The sequence below is a fragment of the Mastomys coucha genome, unplaced genomic scaffold (genome assembly GCF_008632895.1).
Source record: "Mastomys coucha isolate ucsf_1 unplaced genomic scaffold, UCSF_Mcou_1 pScaffold14, whole genome shotgun sequence".
Lineage (NCBI taxonomy): Eukaryota > Metazoa > Chordata > Mammalia > Rodentia > Muridae > Mastomys > Mastomys coucha.
The window spans coordinates 20,926,030-20,945,190 of NW_022196896.1; the positions used below are offsets into that span (position 1 = coordinate 20,926,030).

A 19,161-nucleotide genomic window follows, 5' to 3' on the forward strand; every position below is an offset into this window, starting at 1 on the left:
TTTTTTTTTTTATTGGTTTTTCTTTTTTTCTTTCTTTCTTTTTTTTGGGGGGTGGGGGGTGGGAGGGTTGAGACAGGGTTTCTCCTTGTAGCCCTGACTGTCCTGGAACTCACTCTGTAGACCATGCTGGCCTCGAACTCAGAAATCTGCCTGTCTCTGCCTCCGCCTCCCAAGTGCTGGGATTAAAGGTATGCGCCACGACCACCTGGCTTTTATTGGTTTTTCAAGACAGGGTTTCAAGACAGCGCTGGGATTAAAGGTGTGCACCACCACTGCCCGGCTCAGCTTTTTATTCTTAATTGTGCCTATACTGCAAAGCTTTGAAGGACTGATCAATCTTTTCAAACCCTTTCCTCACCCCAGAAGATATGAGTCTTTATTTAATCCAAATGGCCTGTAATGTATGCAAGGTACTGCATATTGGGTTTTTAGAACGCTAACACAAACATTAACCAGTACTTCAGTAACTTCTAAACAACACTTAAATCTGGACAGTTGAAGTTCCATCTCAACTCTGCTCAAACAAACAAACAAACAAAAACACAACAAAAGCCTGAGGTCATTTGTTTACTTTCTTGTTCCACTTACTAATGGATTACAACATGGGAGACCATGAAAAAAAGAACTGATTAAAACCCGCAGTGTCAGTTCCTGTCATACCATCCTGGCCTAGCAACCATTCTCCACAGGCAGGAAAACTGAGCTATCCCTGTTACTAGGCTAAGGCATGTTCCAAGTGCTTAAAACATATTGGGAGGTAAAGGAAACTTGAGGTGACTTCAACTCAGAGGAAGCACGTAACTAACATATATGTTCTCACTTCATAAAAAAACAAACGATACTATAGTCTTCAGCTAAATATGAGTGACCATTGCCTTAACATGTACATTCATGTACATGTTAAGAAAGTCGTAAATCAATATACCTGGGTGAAATCCCCAGGTAAGCGGGTTATGGCAGAGGAGAGAGTGGTGTAATATGTCTTAGCCCTTTTGTTGCTGGAAGCTAGTTATCTGTTAATACGTGTTAAAAGGATTTAGCTGGTACAAAGCTGTTGAGTCAGACACAGAAGTAGGTGCAATAAATGGCTGTTAAGGCATTAAAGGTAGCCTAAGATAATTTGGCTTTGGATTTATAACATTTGAACTCTTCACAATCACAGAGTTTTAATCAGTTACCCTGTCAGCAGAGGAGCAGAATGAAGCAGGCCAGATCTGGTGCCAGCAGCCTGTGGACTGCCTTCTCCTTTAGCTTCTGCCAGTCAGACCAAACTGGATCCTTAACTTCACTGCAGAAGAGAATTACATAGAGCAGAATTGGAGCTTGTTGAAGAGAAATGTTTAAACGTCGATTTAAATGCAGGACTTAACATGGAGGTACTCAGGAAAAGATTAGGACATATCCAAAAGCATGGGTGTGGCCTTCTGAGAAAAGGATTGTATTTCTGAAGTGTCTTAGTGTGATTGTGTGATGATTATAGGCATGTATATGATCTTCAGCTACAGCTAAAGGCTTCTAAGAAACTTTCTTCCCAGCTGGGTGTGCTGGCACACTTCTTTAATTCCAGCACTCAGGATACGGAAGCAAGCAGATCTCTGTGAGTTCAAGGCTAGCTGGTCTACACAGGGAATTCCAGGACAGCTAGGACTACAATGTAGACCCACTCTTTAAAAAAAAAAAAAAGAAGAAGAAGAAGAAGAAGAAGAAGAAGAAGAAGAAGAAGAAGAAGAAGGAAGGAAGAAAGAAGAAGAAAGGAAGAAGAATTAATTTCCCATTTATTTGGTGTGTGTGTGTGTGTGTGTGTGTGTGTATGTTCCTTCATGTGATTTGCCCTCTAATGTGGTTTAAATGAGAATAGCCCCCAGGCTTTTGTATTTGTATGCTTAATCCTCAATTGATGAATGTTTAGGGAAGAATTAGGAGGTGTAGCCTTGTTAAAGTTGGTGTGTCCTTGTTGGAGGAAGTGTGCTGCTGGAAGTAGGCTTTAAAGGTTTTCTCTCTTTGCTTGCCAACTGTGGATTGTTAAGGCCTAGGTAAAGCGTTAATGCCTAGATGGAATGTAAGGCCTAGGTAACTGTTTCCTGGCTAGCCTGCCATTATAAGGAATATTTCTCATAAATTCTGCAGTTACTAGGAAGCTTTCTAATGCCAAGTTGACTACATATTCTGTTATGTCCTGTGCCTTCAGAAGCTAATCATGATAGAAGTCAGTCGCACTGCTTTGTATAGTTACCCACAACAAACTTGGACCTGAACCAAGCACCCAGCAGCACTTCCTGCACCTATGTATAAGCTTTTATGGTATTTGCTTTTATAAGCTGCCCCTGGGATGGACCCCAACATAAGAAATATAAAAAACTTTAATATAAGACTTGCATTTTGAGTAGTGGTCAAGTAAAGTTTAAGTTCTCAAGGTCTCTCTGGGAAATGACATCCTACATGACAGAAAGAGACATGTATGTGGATAGCCGACATCCTGGTTGGCAAGTTAAGACATGAATATTGGACAAGGAAAATCCCCTGCCACAGTTGGATTTTCCAACCAGTGGTAACAGGATAAATGTACAACATATGTTCCTAAGGAAACCTACTATCCGTAAATCCTAATTGGTAGAGTAACTTTGCACAGATGTTTGTAGATCTCAGGCTTAAAAAGCCATGTAGGACCTTAATTCCGGGTCATGGTTTAGCTCCTGAGCCTGATTAGTCTTAGTGTATGGTGTTCAATAAACCATCCCTATTTGACTGGCATTGGTGTTGGAGTGGTTTGTGTGACAATTTCCAGATCCCAACAGGATCAGAATAGAAAGCTCTCAGCTACTTCTCTATTGTCAGGCCTGTCTGCGTCCAACCATGATGAACTCACACCAACTCTGTATTAGTCATGGTTCTTTAGCATAGCAGAACGTATAGAATGAATATATATATGAAGGGGATTTATTAGAATCACGTGCAGACTACAGTCCAACTAATGCAACATTAGCTGTGAACAGAAAGTCCAAGAATCCAGAAGTTGCTCAGCCCACAAAGCTGGATGGTCCTTAGTAGATGCTGGAGTCTTGAAGTGAGCTCTAATGCCAGTGAAGGAAGGAATATCCTTGCTAACAAAGGCGAGGGCAAGCAGGCAAAAGCAAATGCTTCCTTCTTCCGAGTCCTTATATAGGCTTCCAGAAGATGGTGTGGCTCAGATTAAACATGTCTACCTGACTCATGATCCACACATGGACACATCCACACAACACATGCACACATCTACAGAACACATGTACACATACACACAACCCATACACATATGTACAATATGCATACCTGCACAACACAGGCACATATACACAATATGTGTACACACATACAGAGTTGAGAATTCTTTCCTGCCAGTCCCTTGACATATATATACTCAAGGTGGTCCGATGACAGTTTGGTAAGGCTCTCAACTTCAAATTGTCAGGTGTCCACTTCTGTGGGGTTTACAGCCAGGGTGTTGCTCACATTCCTGAGTCTGCTGTGTTGGAAAGTTCTTGGGCATGGTTTCCCCAGTATGATTTTGATATACCCATGTGACCATATGGTCCCAATTTACCTTGAAAAGCTTGTAGGCTGGTACCCTTTTTACTTTTACAAATAAGTTATTTCTTAGTGTGTGCCTTGAGGATAGTGCCAGAACAAATGTGGCCATCCTGCTCCCTGTTTGCACTCCACATGGGGTCAAATTCTCCCCATAAAATGGAACCTCTCAGGACACGGCACATTCTGAAAATCCACTGTTTCATACAGTGTGAAAAAATAGAGTAGTCTTAATTCAGTTTTTAAGTAGCAGTTTCTTCTTTATCCTGACTAGCTTCCGAATAAATGAGACAGAGACTACGGGATTTCTTTGGTAAGCTTTACAGCATAATGACTGAGCAGTTATTAATCTACTCTAATCCTCTGAGCTGGCTTCCTCACAGCCAAAATCTCTGAGAGTCTTGAATTTTAGAATTGATCTGGCCTTTGCTCCTTCAGGTGTCTTCCCATAGTGTCCCTGGGACTCCCCACATGATGAATCCCCCCCTCTGCCCCCTCTCCCATGGAATCATAAGCCCAGCCCTGCCCAGCCATTGGCTGATCACCTTTTATTAACAAATAAGAATAAACAGGTAACAATGTTTACACAAACTCAAGATAGGAGATTCTTAGAATAAGCATTACAATGCCACGTCCGAGATATGGGGGCAGAGAAGTCAGCATTTGAATAATTCACGGGTAATCTTTACACAATACACAAAAACATTATTCCTACAGAGTACAGAACAGCCTGATCTCATGCTGACATGTCTGGAAGTCTTCCCCAACCCCAGGCTGTTTAGCTCAAGTACTTTGTTACAGTAATACAAAGGTATCTCATATACTCTGTAGGTGCCTGTGAGGATTAAGGATGTGTATATAAAGAATGCTGACCCTGGTTTCTCTCTCTCTCTCTCTCTCTCTCTCTCTCTCTCTCTCTCTCTCTCTCTCTCTCACACACACACACACACACACACACACACACACACACACACGCTCAAAACAGCATTGATAAATGTTAGCTTTCAAGAGAAATATATGCTCAGACACTGAAGTTAAACCCCACTGCTTAGATCCTTGGCCAAATTAATTTAGAGGAGACAGAGGGGGACAATGTAGAAGGCAGAGTTTACTACAGAATAATATCAGATGAGAATTAGCAATGGTCTGTTCACTCAAAATAGCAGCTTTCATCTTAAAGTATCATAGTTCTTGTCATTGTAACACAAACCAACACATATCTGGAAAACAGGGATCTTAACTGAGGAGTTGCCTCCATCAGACTGGCCTGTGAGCATGTCTGTAGGGCATTATTGCTGACTGATGTGGGACAGTCCACTGTGTGGGGTACTGTTACGTCCTCCTCGGCCAGCAAGAAAGACGCGACCTGAACTCTTCCTTTTAGCAGTTTATTCAGGAACCTTTTAACACTGTTCCCCCTCCTGCTCCTCCTGCCTGCTTCTCCCCCCTTCTGCTACTTTTGCCGCTCCTGCCTCTCTCTAGCCGTTACTTAAGCTCCACCTTCCTGCCTCTGGGGAGCCGTTACTTAAGCTCTGCCTTCTGGCCCTCCCTCGGCCATTGAGTACTCCCAAGCTTAGCCAATCCAGATGGGCCATGTGGCAAAAGCGGATAGGTCACCAGATGCGGAAGCAACCAATGGCAGCAAGCTTAGCCAAATGAGGGCTTCCTTATGAGACCGCTAGATCTTGGAATGGCTCTCCACAAGGTACCAGTTGGGCAGGTGGCCCAGGTAGTTGCTGAGAAAGCCACAGAAAGTAAGCCAGGAAGAAGTGTTCCTGCATGGTTTCTGCTTCAGTTCTTTCTAATCACCCTGTTCCTTCCTTGAGATCCTGACTTGGCTTCCTCCATGATGGATTGCAACCTGTAAGCCAAATAGCCCCTTCCTCTACATGTTGCTTGTAGTTATGGTGTTTACTACAGCAACAGAAAACACATACATCAGGGGTATATTAGTGACCAGTGTAGTTCCATTTTCTGATTCATCCCATGGAGTGATGTTCAGGCGCCACTGAATGGGTGGGTCAGTAGGATCCCAGGCCTGCAGTGACCAGTAAGTGCTGGGGGAGAAGGCTTCTCTGAGGATTTCAGTGTGACAGCTCTCTTAGATAATATTTGGTAAAATAGCTTGTGCACAAATTCAGGATAAACAAGGGCTATGTGAAGCTTGGAGAATGGGAAGGATGGATTCATTCATAGTGGATGTAAATTATTGGCTGGAGCTTAAAGTACTGGGAATGCCTCATCTGCATGGAGAGGTTCTTATATGGAGAGAGGAAGTTGAACCTGTAATTTTGTATGTGACATTCCTCAGGTAGAGGATGAGGGGGTCAGGCTCCCCAGATCAGGTAGAGAAGAGGAGGTCCCACTAAGAAAAGGGAGTCCTCAATTTTGCACCAAGCTCAGGAAAGCTGTCTGGACATGGTAGACTACAACCTTAGCATTCAGGTTCAGCAGTTTTAGACTACAACAGATTCAGGTTACTCCAAAAAAATACAGTGTTCTAACATGGTCGCAGGACCTGATTCAGGAGGTCTTTCTTCATTGTTAGAGTCCTTAGAAAGAAGATCAGGAGATGCAGCTGAAAGACCCCCATTGGGAGACCCCCACTCAAATCTCGGGAGGACATGCACCCAAGGAATCACGAGAGACTGTCTTGATGTAATTACAAGAGGTAGTTTTAATTTCGGGGTGCTCCGGGCTGGCACCACACCTATCTCACGCAGGAGATAGTGGAGCCGACCACGAGGCTCTAAAGTTAGGGGTTCATATAGGGAAAAGATCTGGGGGAACAAAGGAATCAGTGTGGCTATACATGACTGGCTAGTTCAAATATTAACTATTACGTGCAGAACAGAGTGGAAAATTCCTAAAGTTGGTGTTAATCTGAGTCAACAGAGCATCTGACCTTAAACCATATCTAAGAGGACCTGATGGTCCATTACTCAGGGCCTACCCAGGCACGTCCTTGTATGCCTAGACATGTTTTTCTCTATATTTACAGTTTTATGTCGTCTTGATCTGCCAGTTCTTGTGATGTCTAACAGCCTGCTAGCTCATTCCTAGCCTATGTGGGCTAGCTTATGCTGGATTCTTAGGCCCATGACTTTTCTTTCTAGTCAGCACAGGTCCAAAGCTTTAATTTTTCCTTTCACAGAGATAAAGAGAATAGTAGAGAAGATTTTTTTTAAGGGGGGGTGTATTTGGAGATCTTGCAGAAAGAGGTCTTATGCCAAGCAAGTTTATTAAGAAGTACAGCATCTTATACTATTTCCAGGGGAGAAATGTGGCAAAGTCAGCAGACTCTACCATACAATGGGACAAAATCAGCAGGAGGCTAATCAAGCAATCTTGCACAAGTGGACAAAAGATCATTGCAGATTGAGCATACAGTGGGTGGCCTTGCTACTGTACCCTTTAGCACAGAAGAGCTGGGCTCTCAGGATCTGAGGCCATAGACCCCCAAAGGCCCTCGGCCTGAGCCTGGAAAGCATATTCCTGGCTTTAGAGGAGGAGCTGGTATTTTTGTTTTGGTTTTGTTTTGTTTTGTTTTGTTTCTCTATACAGCGGGGCATCAGAGAAAGGCTCCAGCCTTTTAACAGCTCTGGAGGCCCTGGCTCCAGCCCAGTAACAGCTCTGCCAAGCATGTCTCTGGTTTTGAAAGCGCTGTGCTACTTATCCATACATCAGGGCCTCAAAGATGAGTCCAGTCTTCAATAGTCACATTTCATGAAATTTTTATATGCCCAGAATAATAGAATAGTATGAACTAAAGCACTTTTCAAGTGAATTGCCAGAAATATCAGGCAGGGGTAACAGCAAAGCAGGCAGATAGATGCCTGCTGCTGTCGCTGTCAGATGCTATTTGATAACAATCTTAGCTTTCGGGTTGGTGGAGGTAGGCTGTCTGTCTGTTAATACACCCATCAAAGTTTTACATGGCAACCATGATGAGGTTGGAGCAGAGGCAGAGGTAGAGGCAGAGGCAGAGGCAGAGGCAGAGGCAGAGGCAGAGGCAGAGAGGCAGAGAGGCAGAGGCAGAGGCAGAGGCAGAGGCAGAGGCAGAGAGGCAGAGGCAGAGGCAGAGAGGCAGAGAGGTAGAGTTTCTTGTTTCTGTCCCACTTCATACTCCAGGCTAGCTGACCCTAAGCTTCCAGGTGACTGTCCTGTCTGTTGTTTCTCACCTTACCACAAACATGCTTGGACTAAAGATGCATGCCTTATGTCCAGCTTCTTGTATGTGTCTGAGGGACTCAAAGAATTTTATGCCTTTGCGCTAACTACTTTTACCTGCTCTGTCTTCTTGCTGGTCCCCAATACATTATTTTTTATCCTAACTGACCCGTTAGAATTTCAAATCTGATAGGAAAGAGAGAAAGCAAAGGCCGAGGGTTCTTGTTGAAGTCCCTTGGGGGAAAAGCAGCTTCTTTCTGATGAAACATTTTAAATTATGTGTGTACATATATGTCTGTATGGGTATGTGCACATGAATGCTGGTGCCTGCAAAGGATGGTGGATTCCTTGGAGTCAGAGGTACAGGTGGTTACGAGCCAGTGGGGGTACCATGAACCAAACTCTGCCCTTTGTAAGAGTAGCACACGATCTTAACTCCTGAGCCACTTCTCCATCCCAAACCTGCACATTCTGATACTCCGGTGGGTGAGGACTAATGTTCTAAACTTCCTAGAAAATAAAGGCACTATCATCTAATGGAGAGTATCTGGTGGAAAATAAAAACTGTCTTTTTTGTTAAGAATTATTGTAAATGGGGCTGTCAATTACCTGGTCAGGGCAGCCCTCCTCCTTGAAAGTTGTTTTAGAGCCTTTAGAGAATAGTATATAGCCTGCCTAAAAATGTATGCCTGCACAGCGGGCTTCTTACCACTGTTATATTTTCATCCCCGAGAGTGTTTTCTTCAGAAATGGGGAATAAAAGCTAAGATAGCAATTGGTACCAGGTGGGTCACTGAGACACACCTGACTGTGTGGCTCTTAGTGTGTTTTACGGCTGCACTGTGGAAGAACTTGCACCTTGTGGTTAGAAGAAGCCTTGAATGCTTACCATTCTGCTGGGATCTTGGACGACAAGAATTCTGAGAGAAGTGTGGATAGTGGGGACCAGCTCAGGAGAGCCCAGAGGTGAACAGTGACTCTCTAAGGAGCTGGAGAAGGGACATTCATTTGATATTTTTGGTCAAGAATATGGGTTTATTCACCCAGGCCCTTAGAACTGTGAAGAGTGAAGCTGAGTTTAAGGAGAATGGATGAATTTGTTTCAAGACAGAAGAACACTCAGGCTGGTGCTGAGAACACAGCTGTGACTGTCAAAGAGATCAGCATTGCTGAAGAGAAATCACCTGTGCTGAAATGGGACAAGAGGAAAGATGGCCCGAAGGCAAAACTCTGTCCCTTAAAGGTGCCATACTATGAAGATCCAAATCATTTAAAGGAAGCCTGGGCTGAAGGTGGTTTCTGCCCGCAAAGGCAATTACATAAGAACAAATTTTCTTGGGGTCGGCGTGCAGACACTGGGGCAGAAATGGGAGCTGGACTCTACAAGTTTGTGGCAGAGCTTGGCAGCAATATCCCCATGGAACTGGTTTTTGAAGGCATGATAGAGAGGTCAGGGAGAACAACTGAGGCTAGATAATATGTAGTGAAGTTGGAGTCCATGTGAGGAGGCCCTGAGAGGGCATTCTGTAAACCTGTGAAGGTAAGGCCTGGGCTTCAGTGGAGAACCCAGGGGGTTGGAGATGCTAAGGCCAATGGGTTCTGTACCAAGGAGTGTTGTGGGATGGATTGGAGCCAACCTAGCTGAGGATATACTAGCTGAGAGCAACAGGGCTGGAAGGGGTGAAACCCCTCCAAGCCTTTGTAACACAACTGATGAATTAGTTACTTTTCTGTTGCTGTTATAAAATTCATGACCAAAACTAAAGTAGGGAGAAAGAGTTACTTTAGCTTATGGTTCCAGAAGGCTAGAGTGCACAGAGTGGCAGGAAAGTACTGGCCTGGTGGCAGGAATGGAGGAAAGAGAAGGATGAGGGAGAGCAAGAGAGAGGGAGAAAGGAGAGGGAGGGAGGGAGGGAGGGAGGAAAAGAGGGACAGAGGGAGAAATCACAACAGTTAATTATTCACAAAAGCTGATGCTGGCCACCAGGTAATCAGCAACCCAAGTAAGAGTCTTTGCTCCTTTCAGCACTTTCTGACCCACCCCTACCCTAAACCTCTCCAGTCCTTGGGCTTCTCTTCCTTTCCCCCAGCTTCTCTTTCCAATATGACTTAGCTGTTTTGGCCATGTGCTTTCTTTGTCCTCAAACTCTCTTTGTTCTTCTCTCTATCCTGGTCTCTCTCTTGCCCCTCCCTGTTTTCTTCCTCCCTTGCTTTCCACCCCTCTCTTTTCATGGTCTTGTCTATTCTGCTGGCCATGCTCAGTCTGAACTCTTCCAGATACCTCTGGGTTGTTCTCTTTCTCATATCTTTGATAAAAAACCTTCTCCTCAACTATACTCAGGAGTGGCCATGTCTCTATTTTCATTTAGTATTATATCCTGGGTCTTCCAGTTTTGAATAGGAATTCTTATTCTGTACCATTATGTGTTGGGAGTATGTAGCTTGTTTATGACCTAAGTCTTTGGAATATTAAAGTGTTTTAATCATTAAAGATTATGGGGACTTTTAAAGCTAGACTGAATATGTTTTACATGATAACATGGTTATGAGCCTTTAGGGACAAAGGTGGACATTTATTGCCTAAAATTAATGAGGTTGAGTGTCAGGCTGATAAGCAGCAGAGCTGCAATGTTTGTTTTTAATTGTGAACTTGAGAGAAACATATGACAGATTGGCCTTTGAGACCTGGCCATTATCTTGATTGTGTTAATTGATGTGGAAAGACCCATCTTCATTTTGGGCAGGACTATTTCCGAGGCAGGGGATCCTGGACTGTACTAGGTGGAGAAGAGATTACTATACATTCATTGCTTCCTCCTGCCTTCCAACACAGTGTGAGCACATCTTCAAGTTCCTGCTTTCTTGACGTCCCATTGTGACGGACGGGGAGTCATGAGCTAAAATAAATGCTTTCTCCTGGTTTTTCAAACTGTTTAAAATTTTAAAATAGATTCGTTATTTTGTGTTCAAACACGTTTGTGCAGATCTCAGAAGACAGGTTGCTTGAGTTGGTTCTCTCCTCTTCTACCTTGTGAGTCCTAGAGATGGAACTCAGTCTGACAGGCAAGTTACTTCACCAGGTGAATTACCTCACTCTCCCTGTCCCCAGTCAGGTTCAGAGTATTTTACCACTCCAGCAAGGAAAACAAACCAAGACATATAGCTTTAGGGATTTTCTTTTTCCTAATGAGGATATATATATATATATTTAATTTCAAACCGGGCTGGAGAGGTGGCTCCAAAATGGTTAAGAGCACTGACTGCTCTTTCTGAGGTTCTGAGTTCAATTCCCAGCAACCACATGGTGGCTCACAACCACCATGGATCAGATGTAATGGGATCAGATGTCCTCTTCTGGTGTGTCTGAAGACAGCTAGTGTACTCACATACACTAAATAAATAATAAATAAATAAATAAATAAATAGATAGATAGATATTTTTTCAAGTCTGAAAAAATTGTAATCTTTTATAGTGCCCTCCACATTTCAAACCCTGCTACCCCAAGTAATTTATACTATAATAGTGCATTTGCTTTTCAATTGTACACTCGTTTCTTAGGGATAAAAGCAAGGGCTTGGAGGGTCAGAGCCAAGCTTCTTCTAATAGGCGGTGGCGTGCTCTCCGATATTTAAAGAAGCTATGCTATAAGGACAAAATATTAATCTGGTGGTATGTGACGGAACTTCCATGGACCATGGCTTTACATCCTGGAGGAATAAACACAACTGACCGAAAAGTCGCGTTGTTTCGGAAAACTTTTGTATTGCTCAGAGCCTGGTCCTGAACCCGTTCTCCTCTGGACAAAATTCTCCCTTCCGAGGGAGCCAAGAACTGCTGGAAGCAGGCGGGGAGCAGGCAAGAAGGTCCCGGTTCACAGCGTCGCCCGGCCCCTCCCTCCGCCCCTGGACTGAGACTTCCGGGCCGGGGCGGACCCTGGCTTTAAGGACTGAGTCCTGCTGCAGAGATGGCGTTGCTGGGCCGTGCGTTCTTTGCTGGGGTGTCCCGCCTCCCCTGCGATCCGGGTCCTCAGAGGGTAAGGCAGCGCGGCGTGAGTGAGAGCCGGGCTCGCTTTCACAGGCGAAGCTGGGCACGCAGGGCGCGAGAACTGAGGCCCCAGGCGCGGACAGCTGAACTAGGGCTGGGGCGATCAAGTGCAGGGAGGTGGAAGGCCAGGCGTCCCGTGGAGCAGATGGTGTGCAAGGAGAGGGGTGAGGGGACAAGGGGACTTGGGGAGAGCACTCCAGGGGCGCAGTGAGGGGAGAGGGAGAGACCCAGCTAATTTTGAGAAGCCAGGGGTCTCCGGGCACCTGAGGGGGTGGGGTGGAGACACGAATCCCCCATAAAGGAACTTTTATTTGTAAGTAAACAGGGAATGCCACACACGTAGCAGGCTGAGTGAACCCTGGTCTGTCCAGTGAACAAAGGGATTTTCTTGGGAGGTGGAAAGCAGCGATTACTTTGGAAGAAATCCAAGGACCTTTTACCTACTTTTAGCTGTGGCAAGCCCTTAGTCAAAGCTAGCCTGAAGGGCGTAGCTATCAATTCTGTGGGTAGGGAAGGGACAGAGTAGGCTACTAGGTTGGATCTGTTTCTGAAGAAGTCTTCCCTGGGCACTGTTGCCCTTTTACAAGACCCCCTCCCGCCCCCCATCCCACCCACAGCGCCTTGTTTTGAAGGACATGGCAGGAATGACTTCATTTCCTATAGTTATTTTTCAAAACAAAAACAAAAACAAAAAACAAAGGCACATGAAAAAGGAAATAAATGAAAAGCCAAAACCTTGTGGAAGTCAGGTTCTCACCTTCTACCATTGGATCCCAGGATCGAACTCTTGTTTGTCAGGCTTAGGCACAAGCCTTTCTCCCCCAAACAAACAAGTACAACGTAACCAAGGTAATTTGAAAATGTCAAAACTTAAGCCACATTTCGAATCACCTTCTAGAGGTGCATCTAACGGTGAAATCCATTTCTGTTTCCCTCCAGCTTATATTGCTTTGCTTTCCCACCGGGAAACATTTTCCCACCGAGTTGACAATGGAAATGAAATATGCAAGTGAAGAAGCCAGGGAAGAAAAGGAAAAGGAAGAAAGAAAGAAAGAAAAGAAACATTAGTTCAAGACAACCCATGCCCCTAACTTGGTTAAAAATTTTAAGATAAAAATCAGAATTTCCTTATCCAAGTAGAAAAGTCAGTCCATCAATTGATACCTCATCTCTACCGGCTCTGAGTTTGATAGACAGGCTCAGTAGTGTTCACTTTAGAAAAATGGGAGAGCGGTTAGAAAGAACTGAGTACTGGGGGGCAGGGAGGTGTGAGAGGCAGGTGTCCTAGGTGGGCAGAGAGGCACAGGAGAGCAAACAGGTCAGGGCACAGGCTGGAAAGAGGCTCCGAACGTTAAGGCACCACTAGGTGGGGTGACTTCTGTAAGGCAGAGGACCTTTTTTTGGAAAGTGGTCTGTTCACTGCTTGATTTGCTTTGATGCAAGTGCAAGTGCCATTTCTCTTTCTCTTTTTAAAGACGATGTAGCATGGCAAAGACAAACAGGCAAAACCCCAACATTCCTTTTCTGAGAACTGGCCCTTTTCCAGGCCCGATGTGCCTCTGTGACCTACAGATGCTCTCAGGCTTACAGCAGTAGAGCGTCTGCCTGGACTCCCATTCTTCTGATGCCACTCGACAGCCCGTTTTGAGAAAGAAATATAATGATACTAATAATACAAAAATTGCAACTTGACATTTTGAAATTCATTTGCCTAAGAAAAATGTTACAAGTCAGGTGTAGTGGAGCCCACCTCTAATCCCAGCAGTTGGGAGACAGAATCAGGTGGATCTCTGCGTTTGAGGCCGTCCTGGTCCACACACTGAGTTTAAGGACAGCCAGGGAGATGTAGAAAGATCTTATTTTCAAAATGTTAGTTCTGAGCTAATACAGGTGCCTGCCTTCTTGACACATGATGGCTGGAGTTTGAAGCCCAGGGGGGAAGGAGAAGGACATCTGTGAATCGGAAGCTGCCAGGCAGCATCATGTTTTTGAGTGTAAATATATTATAGCTAAAACCTTATGTGTGAGAGAAATGTTTCAGTTGTCATAAGTGTTATCTGTGAGTGCTATTTTACATTGAACCTTGACCTAGGAAGGCCTCACTTCCATCCAGTAAACATCTAACATCCCCTCTGCTGAGAAGGACCTTGCCCTTAGTTTGTGTTTCATTCTCCAATAAAACATTTTAATTTAATCAGTTGTTCAACGTGAAATGTAGTTGCGGGGTTTTCTTCAGAGAGACTCCCTGGCTGGAAAGGCAACCCTGCATTCAGTGTGGAACTATGTCAGTTACTGTTTCTGGAGCATGGTTAGGAACTTAGGATTGCACTTTGAAATACATCTGGCGCAACCAAAGCAGGCGGAACAAAGAACTAGAGGCAGAGGGGCAATGCCGCTGTGTCTTACAATAGGGTTAAATTTCCCTAGTGAACAGCATGTGCTCACGTTTGTAGATTCTTGCTGGTTGGTGCTCACTGCACGACCTTCTGTTTTTATCTAGAGTAATCACTTTATTATTTTTATAAAAGTGATTCCTGGTCAGTAGTAATATAAGCAATCTAGCTAAATAAAGTACAGAGTAACACTTCCTGAAAATGAAGTTTTTCTTTATCCTATTGAAAATTCTATTATTCCTTCTGTTACATCTGGTCCACTCACTGCTTGATCCTAGCTCAGGGCCTGGCACAGAGTAAACATGGTAGAGGCATGTTATGTGAGTGACTGGGTATACCATGTTATGCAGCTGGAAATTTATCACCACAGATCACATAAAAAAATAAATGAAACATGATAGTTTAATGAGATACCACCAGCTCCAACAGATTGAAAACATGGTGCATTATAATGCATAGATGAATAAAACTAAGTGCATGTAGAGGCATAAAAGGCTGCCCAGAGGAGGTGGATCCTAGCACTGATTTTTGAGTCAGATTGTAAGGCCAGCAATTTCAACCTAGGGTAGGAGAGCTAGTTCAATGCTTGTGATTGCTTGCTGCTTTTTTGGAGGACTGAAGCTTGCTCTACAGCATTCACACCAGCTAGTCACGACCACTTAGAAGGACGGCTCCAGGGAATCTGACACCCACTTCTACCCTTGCTGGACACCTGTCTCAGTCACTGTTCTATTTCTGTGAAGAGACACCATGACCAAGGCAACTCATAACAGAAAGCCTTTAATTGGGAGCTTGCTTACAGTTTCAGAGGTGAGTCCGTTATCATCGTGCCAGGGAGCATGGTGCTGGAGAGGTAGCTGACACTTCTACACCTGGATCTGCAGGAAGACTCTAGGCTTGGTGTGGGCTTTTGAAACCTCAAAGTGCACCCCCAGTGACATACTTCCTCCAACAAGGCCACACCTCCTAATCGTTGTGATTCTTTCAAATAGTTCTACTCCCTATAGATGAGCCTATAGAGGCCATTCTTATACCAACCATCATGGCACAGCACAGAACACATCTGTACATACAAACACACAGACACATACACATTAGCTAAAAATTATAAAAAAGGAAATCTCAACCTGAGGAATAACATGCATCAACAAGAGAAGTTCATTGCCTATTTCTGAAAGTTCCTATGATTTGATATATGGAATTTGTGTCTTAGGACTTGGAAAAAAAATGCATGAGGTTCCTCATCTCAGTCTAAGGACATTGGAGAGCTTTCGAATGATGTTGGAGAAATGCTGTCTCTTTTTTCCATTCTAAAGAAGATGACCCTAAAGTATCACTGTTTTATTTTTATTCATTTGAAAATATTTATTTTAATTTCATGTGTATGAGTGTTTTGTTTTCATGTGCATCTGTGCCCCAAATGCATTCCTGATGCCTACAGGGGGTCAGAGGAGGCCATCAGTTTCCCTGGAACTGGAATCCTAGATGGTTTCAGTCACCATTCAGGTCCAAACCAAACCCAGGTCGTCAAGAAGAGCAGTATGGTCTCTCTAGCCCCGATTTGAAAGCCTTTGGGGGGACAGGCTTTTGCTGTGTAGTCCAAGGTAGCCTTGGGTTCATGGTGATTCTCCTTAGCTCAAACTCAAGTGCTATGATTAAAGTGTTGTGTGTCTCCCATCTTTAGGTATCTCTGTTTTTAGGTTAAGATTTGTTTAAAGATCCAGCTGTGCCTGCTAACTGGCCTTTCTCAACTAGACACATTTAACCACCTCAGCATGGCATTCCAATGCTGCCCAATGGGACAGCTACCTTCCGAGAGGAGGTGGGTCTTAGAAGTTTCTGTCCAATGATTATCTTCAGTTTCCCAGACAGACAGAGCAGCTCTATGGAACCATTCTGCCTAAGAGCAGAAAGAGCTGGAGTTTCAGAACAGCTCCTGAGGTGCCAGAAAGTTCTAGGCAAGAGAGTAGCCTATGTGTGGGCTCAGATGGAATCCAGGTGGTTGGTGGAGTGTGAAGAGGCAGATGGAGATAGCTAGGTTACTTGGAAACCAAGGCTGCCTTGAAGGACTTAGAGCTTCTCCCGAAGGCAGAGGAGTGGTGGCAAAAAATGGAGGCAAGTTGTCAACACTGGCTCCCAGATGGGAGGTGACGGGGCTTCAGGTAATGGGTGGCAGTGGAGACTAGTATTAGAATGGGGTTTAGGAGGTACACCGAGAGGCGGGAGGAAGGTTAGGCTGTTCTGAGGGGTGCTATTAGCATCTTATCAAATATCCACTGCACTTGCCACAGGCACCCTGGGTGCGGCTGTAACAATGTCCTGCCTTCATTCTACGTCATCCCATAACAAGATCCAAGGTTTAATACACTGTGTATTTCACTAATTTGTTTATCCCTTTTCCCAAAATGTGATCTCACCAAGGGTAGAACAGTATATCTTTTTGTCACTGCTGTATTATTATTGCCTACAATAGTGCTTGGGGCATAGCAGATGCTCAATAAAAACTTAAGTAAAACTAAGTAAGTGGATGAACTTTACCATAATGTACACTTTCTGTCTAATAATTTCCCACATAAGCAAATCCTCAAATCCAACCAGTCCTTTTGTTACGAGCAGTGGCTCTAATATTTGGTTCAATAATGAGAGTCATGTTTCTCTTGGCTTATGTAACAGGGAGTCAGTAAGGGTGTCCCCAAGGCAGACAGGAATGAAGACTCCAGTGGAATACCTCAGACTGTTTCCTAATTTGAGGCTGATTTCATCTTCTTTTATTGTGCAGTACTGGGAAACATCTTAGTGTGCAGACAGATAAGAACTGTAATAACGGTAGGAAGTATACCCCATAGCACAGAGTAATTACTTTTTTCAAAAACATTGGTTCATCGCTATGGGATGTGCCATTACTCAGAAATGTAATTTCTGCCTTGCTCCTGGCAACTGCATGATTCAGCCTAGCCTTTGGAGTCCAGGCAAGGCATTTTCTTTTACATGCAGGTTGGTTGCTGTGGCAACAAGATCTGAGCTCCTCAGAAATTCAGCATCCCAGCCTTCTGAGCAGTGCTCTTGTAGGTTATAGAGTAGGTAGGCATGCTCAGGTGGTATCCACGGTTACAGAGGTGGGCTTAACATGGCCTGCGAAAAGCTGGGGTGACAGAGTTTAGACAATGTAGTTGTTTAAGTTTGTCGGGTCATAGTTGGTGTTTGGGATGCTGGGCAGTTCTTCCTTTCTATTTCTACACGAGAATGTGGAGAAAAACCGTCTCCATGTTACCACATACCTCCTGCTAAGAACCATTGGTGCTGTGCTGAAAAGGCAGTGTCTGGACACTACAAACATCACGTGGCTGGCACAGATAAGCCCATTCTGGAAATTGGACAAAAATTGGGAGCAGCAATGGAAGGCTTAGTGGGAGGGCCATTTGGGGAATGCTCTGAGAGTAAAAGATAAAAGTAAACGTATTTAAAGATACACATTTTTCAAACACATACTTTGAAATACTTGGTTAGCCAGTTTTTGCCAAACATATGTTATATGACAGTTAAAGAGTAGTCTGCACAAACACCCACTTTTGTATGAATCTGAGTCAGAGTAAATTTGATCTAAAAATATTCACCTGATGCAAATCAACAGACACACAGCTCCTATCCCTCTCCCTGACAGAAGCGTGGAAGGCCTTCGTGGTCTATGATGGATCTCCCAGCCACATGTTTAATGAGAACTGTTTCTGGGCTGCGTTTCTGGAGTGTGGTTTCCATCTCAAACCTTCTTCCCGTGTTGTGTGCTTGCTCACAAGATTCAATTTTGTGTTGGAGATTGCCAGTGAAATATCATCTAATGATCATGTTGAATACCAAAGCTGCGTTACGCTGTGCCTAGCTCTTCTGAGAACTCTTCTGAGAGTGTACTGCACTGACTAGTTTCCTGTGGATTGTTCCAGAAGCTTTTGTGTTTCTGTCAACACATATAGGAAGACAGCTTCTTCTAAGAAGCACACAGATTACACATCAGTTTCTTTTTCATCTTTCTCTTAACAAATGATGCTTCACTTTGTTGATAGTCAGCATACATCGTTGAGCAATTGGACAAACTGTGGCAGTGCTGCCTTGAGCATGTGAGTTGTATCCCCTAGAGGGTAATAGGTCCATGCTTTATGAGTAGCTGTGACTGTTTCAAGCCTGCTATGGTTTCATATTAATTTTAGGATGGTCTCATCAACCTTTTGTAAAGACTTTTGATAGGGATATCATTTGTTCCCAATGCTGGCAGTAGAACCCAGGGCCTTGTCCATGCTAGGCAAATGATTTACCACTGAGCTCACCTCTTGACCCTTAATGCATATCTTTGAACAAAATGTCCCTTCTCCACTGGCTACTTAATGAGTGGATACAGTTTTGAATGTGAAGGAACTAGATCAAAGGGTACTATGTGTAATATTTTGATCAAGGTTGCCAAATTGACCTCCAGAGAAGTAGGCACCAAATGAGAAGGGAAATGTTGATGATTTGTCTGGTTTTGACTGGTGAGTTTGCTGAATTGAAAAAGAGTAGCTCAGGCTGGAGGGAAAAATAGAGCAAAGGTTAGAAGGTGAAAGTTCTTGGCAAGCTTTAGGAATCCTGCAGCATTAATAACTGCAAAGTTTCTTGTTGGAGCTGATATGAAGTTGTCTTAGAAGAGCAAGCTGAGGCCTAGTATGGGCGGCTTTCAAGACCCCATTACAATCCCCAGAACCCATCCCAGTGCTTGGGAGGCAGAGATGGGAGAACTCCTGTGGCATGCTGGCCAGCCAGTCTAACCTGATCAGCAATTCCCAGGGCAATGACAGACCCTGTTCCAAAAAACATGGTGGGCAATTACTGAGGATGGTATCCAAGGTTTCTCTCGAGCATGTGCATGCTTTCTGGAGCTCTTGCTCCCCCCACCCCCAAATACATACACACAGAGGGAGAGGGGAGAGATAGAGAAACAGAGGCAGAGAAACAAAGAGACTG

At 44.2% G+C, this 19,161-nt stretch overlaps 1 protein-coding gene across 2 annotated transcripts in view; it reads left to right on the top strand.

Moving 5' to 3' along the window:
* Nucleotides 1-5,217: 5,217 nt before the first annotated feature.
* Decr1 (2,4-dienoyl-CoA reductase 1) overlaps nucleotides 5,218-19,161 on the top strand; it is a 33,814-nt gene continuing 19,870 nt past the window's right edge. Inside the window, exon 1 of one of the 2 annotated variants that reach the window (XM_031366553.1) lies at nucleotides 5,218-5,318. Coding sequence is in view for 1 of the 2 variants with exons in the window: in XM_031366552.1 (XP_031222412.1) it covers nucleotides 11,700-11,768 (69 nt within the window). In the remaining variant the exon portion in view is untranslated. Of the gene's footprint in view, nucleotides 5,319-11,554; nucleotides 11,769-19,161 lie in introns of those variants that run through there. The other variant, XM_031366552.1, reaches the window with a different exon arrangement.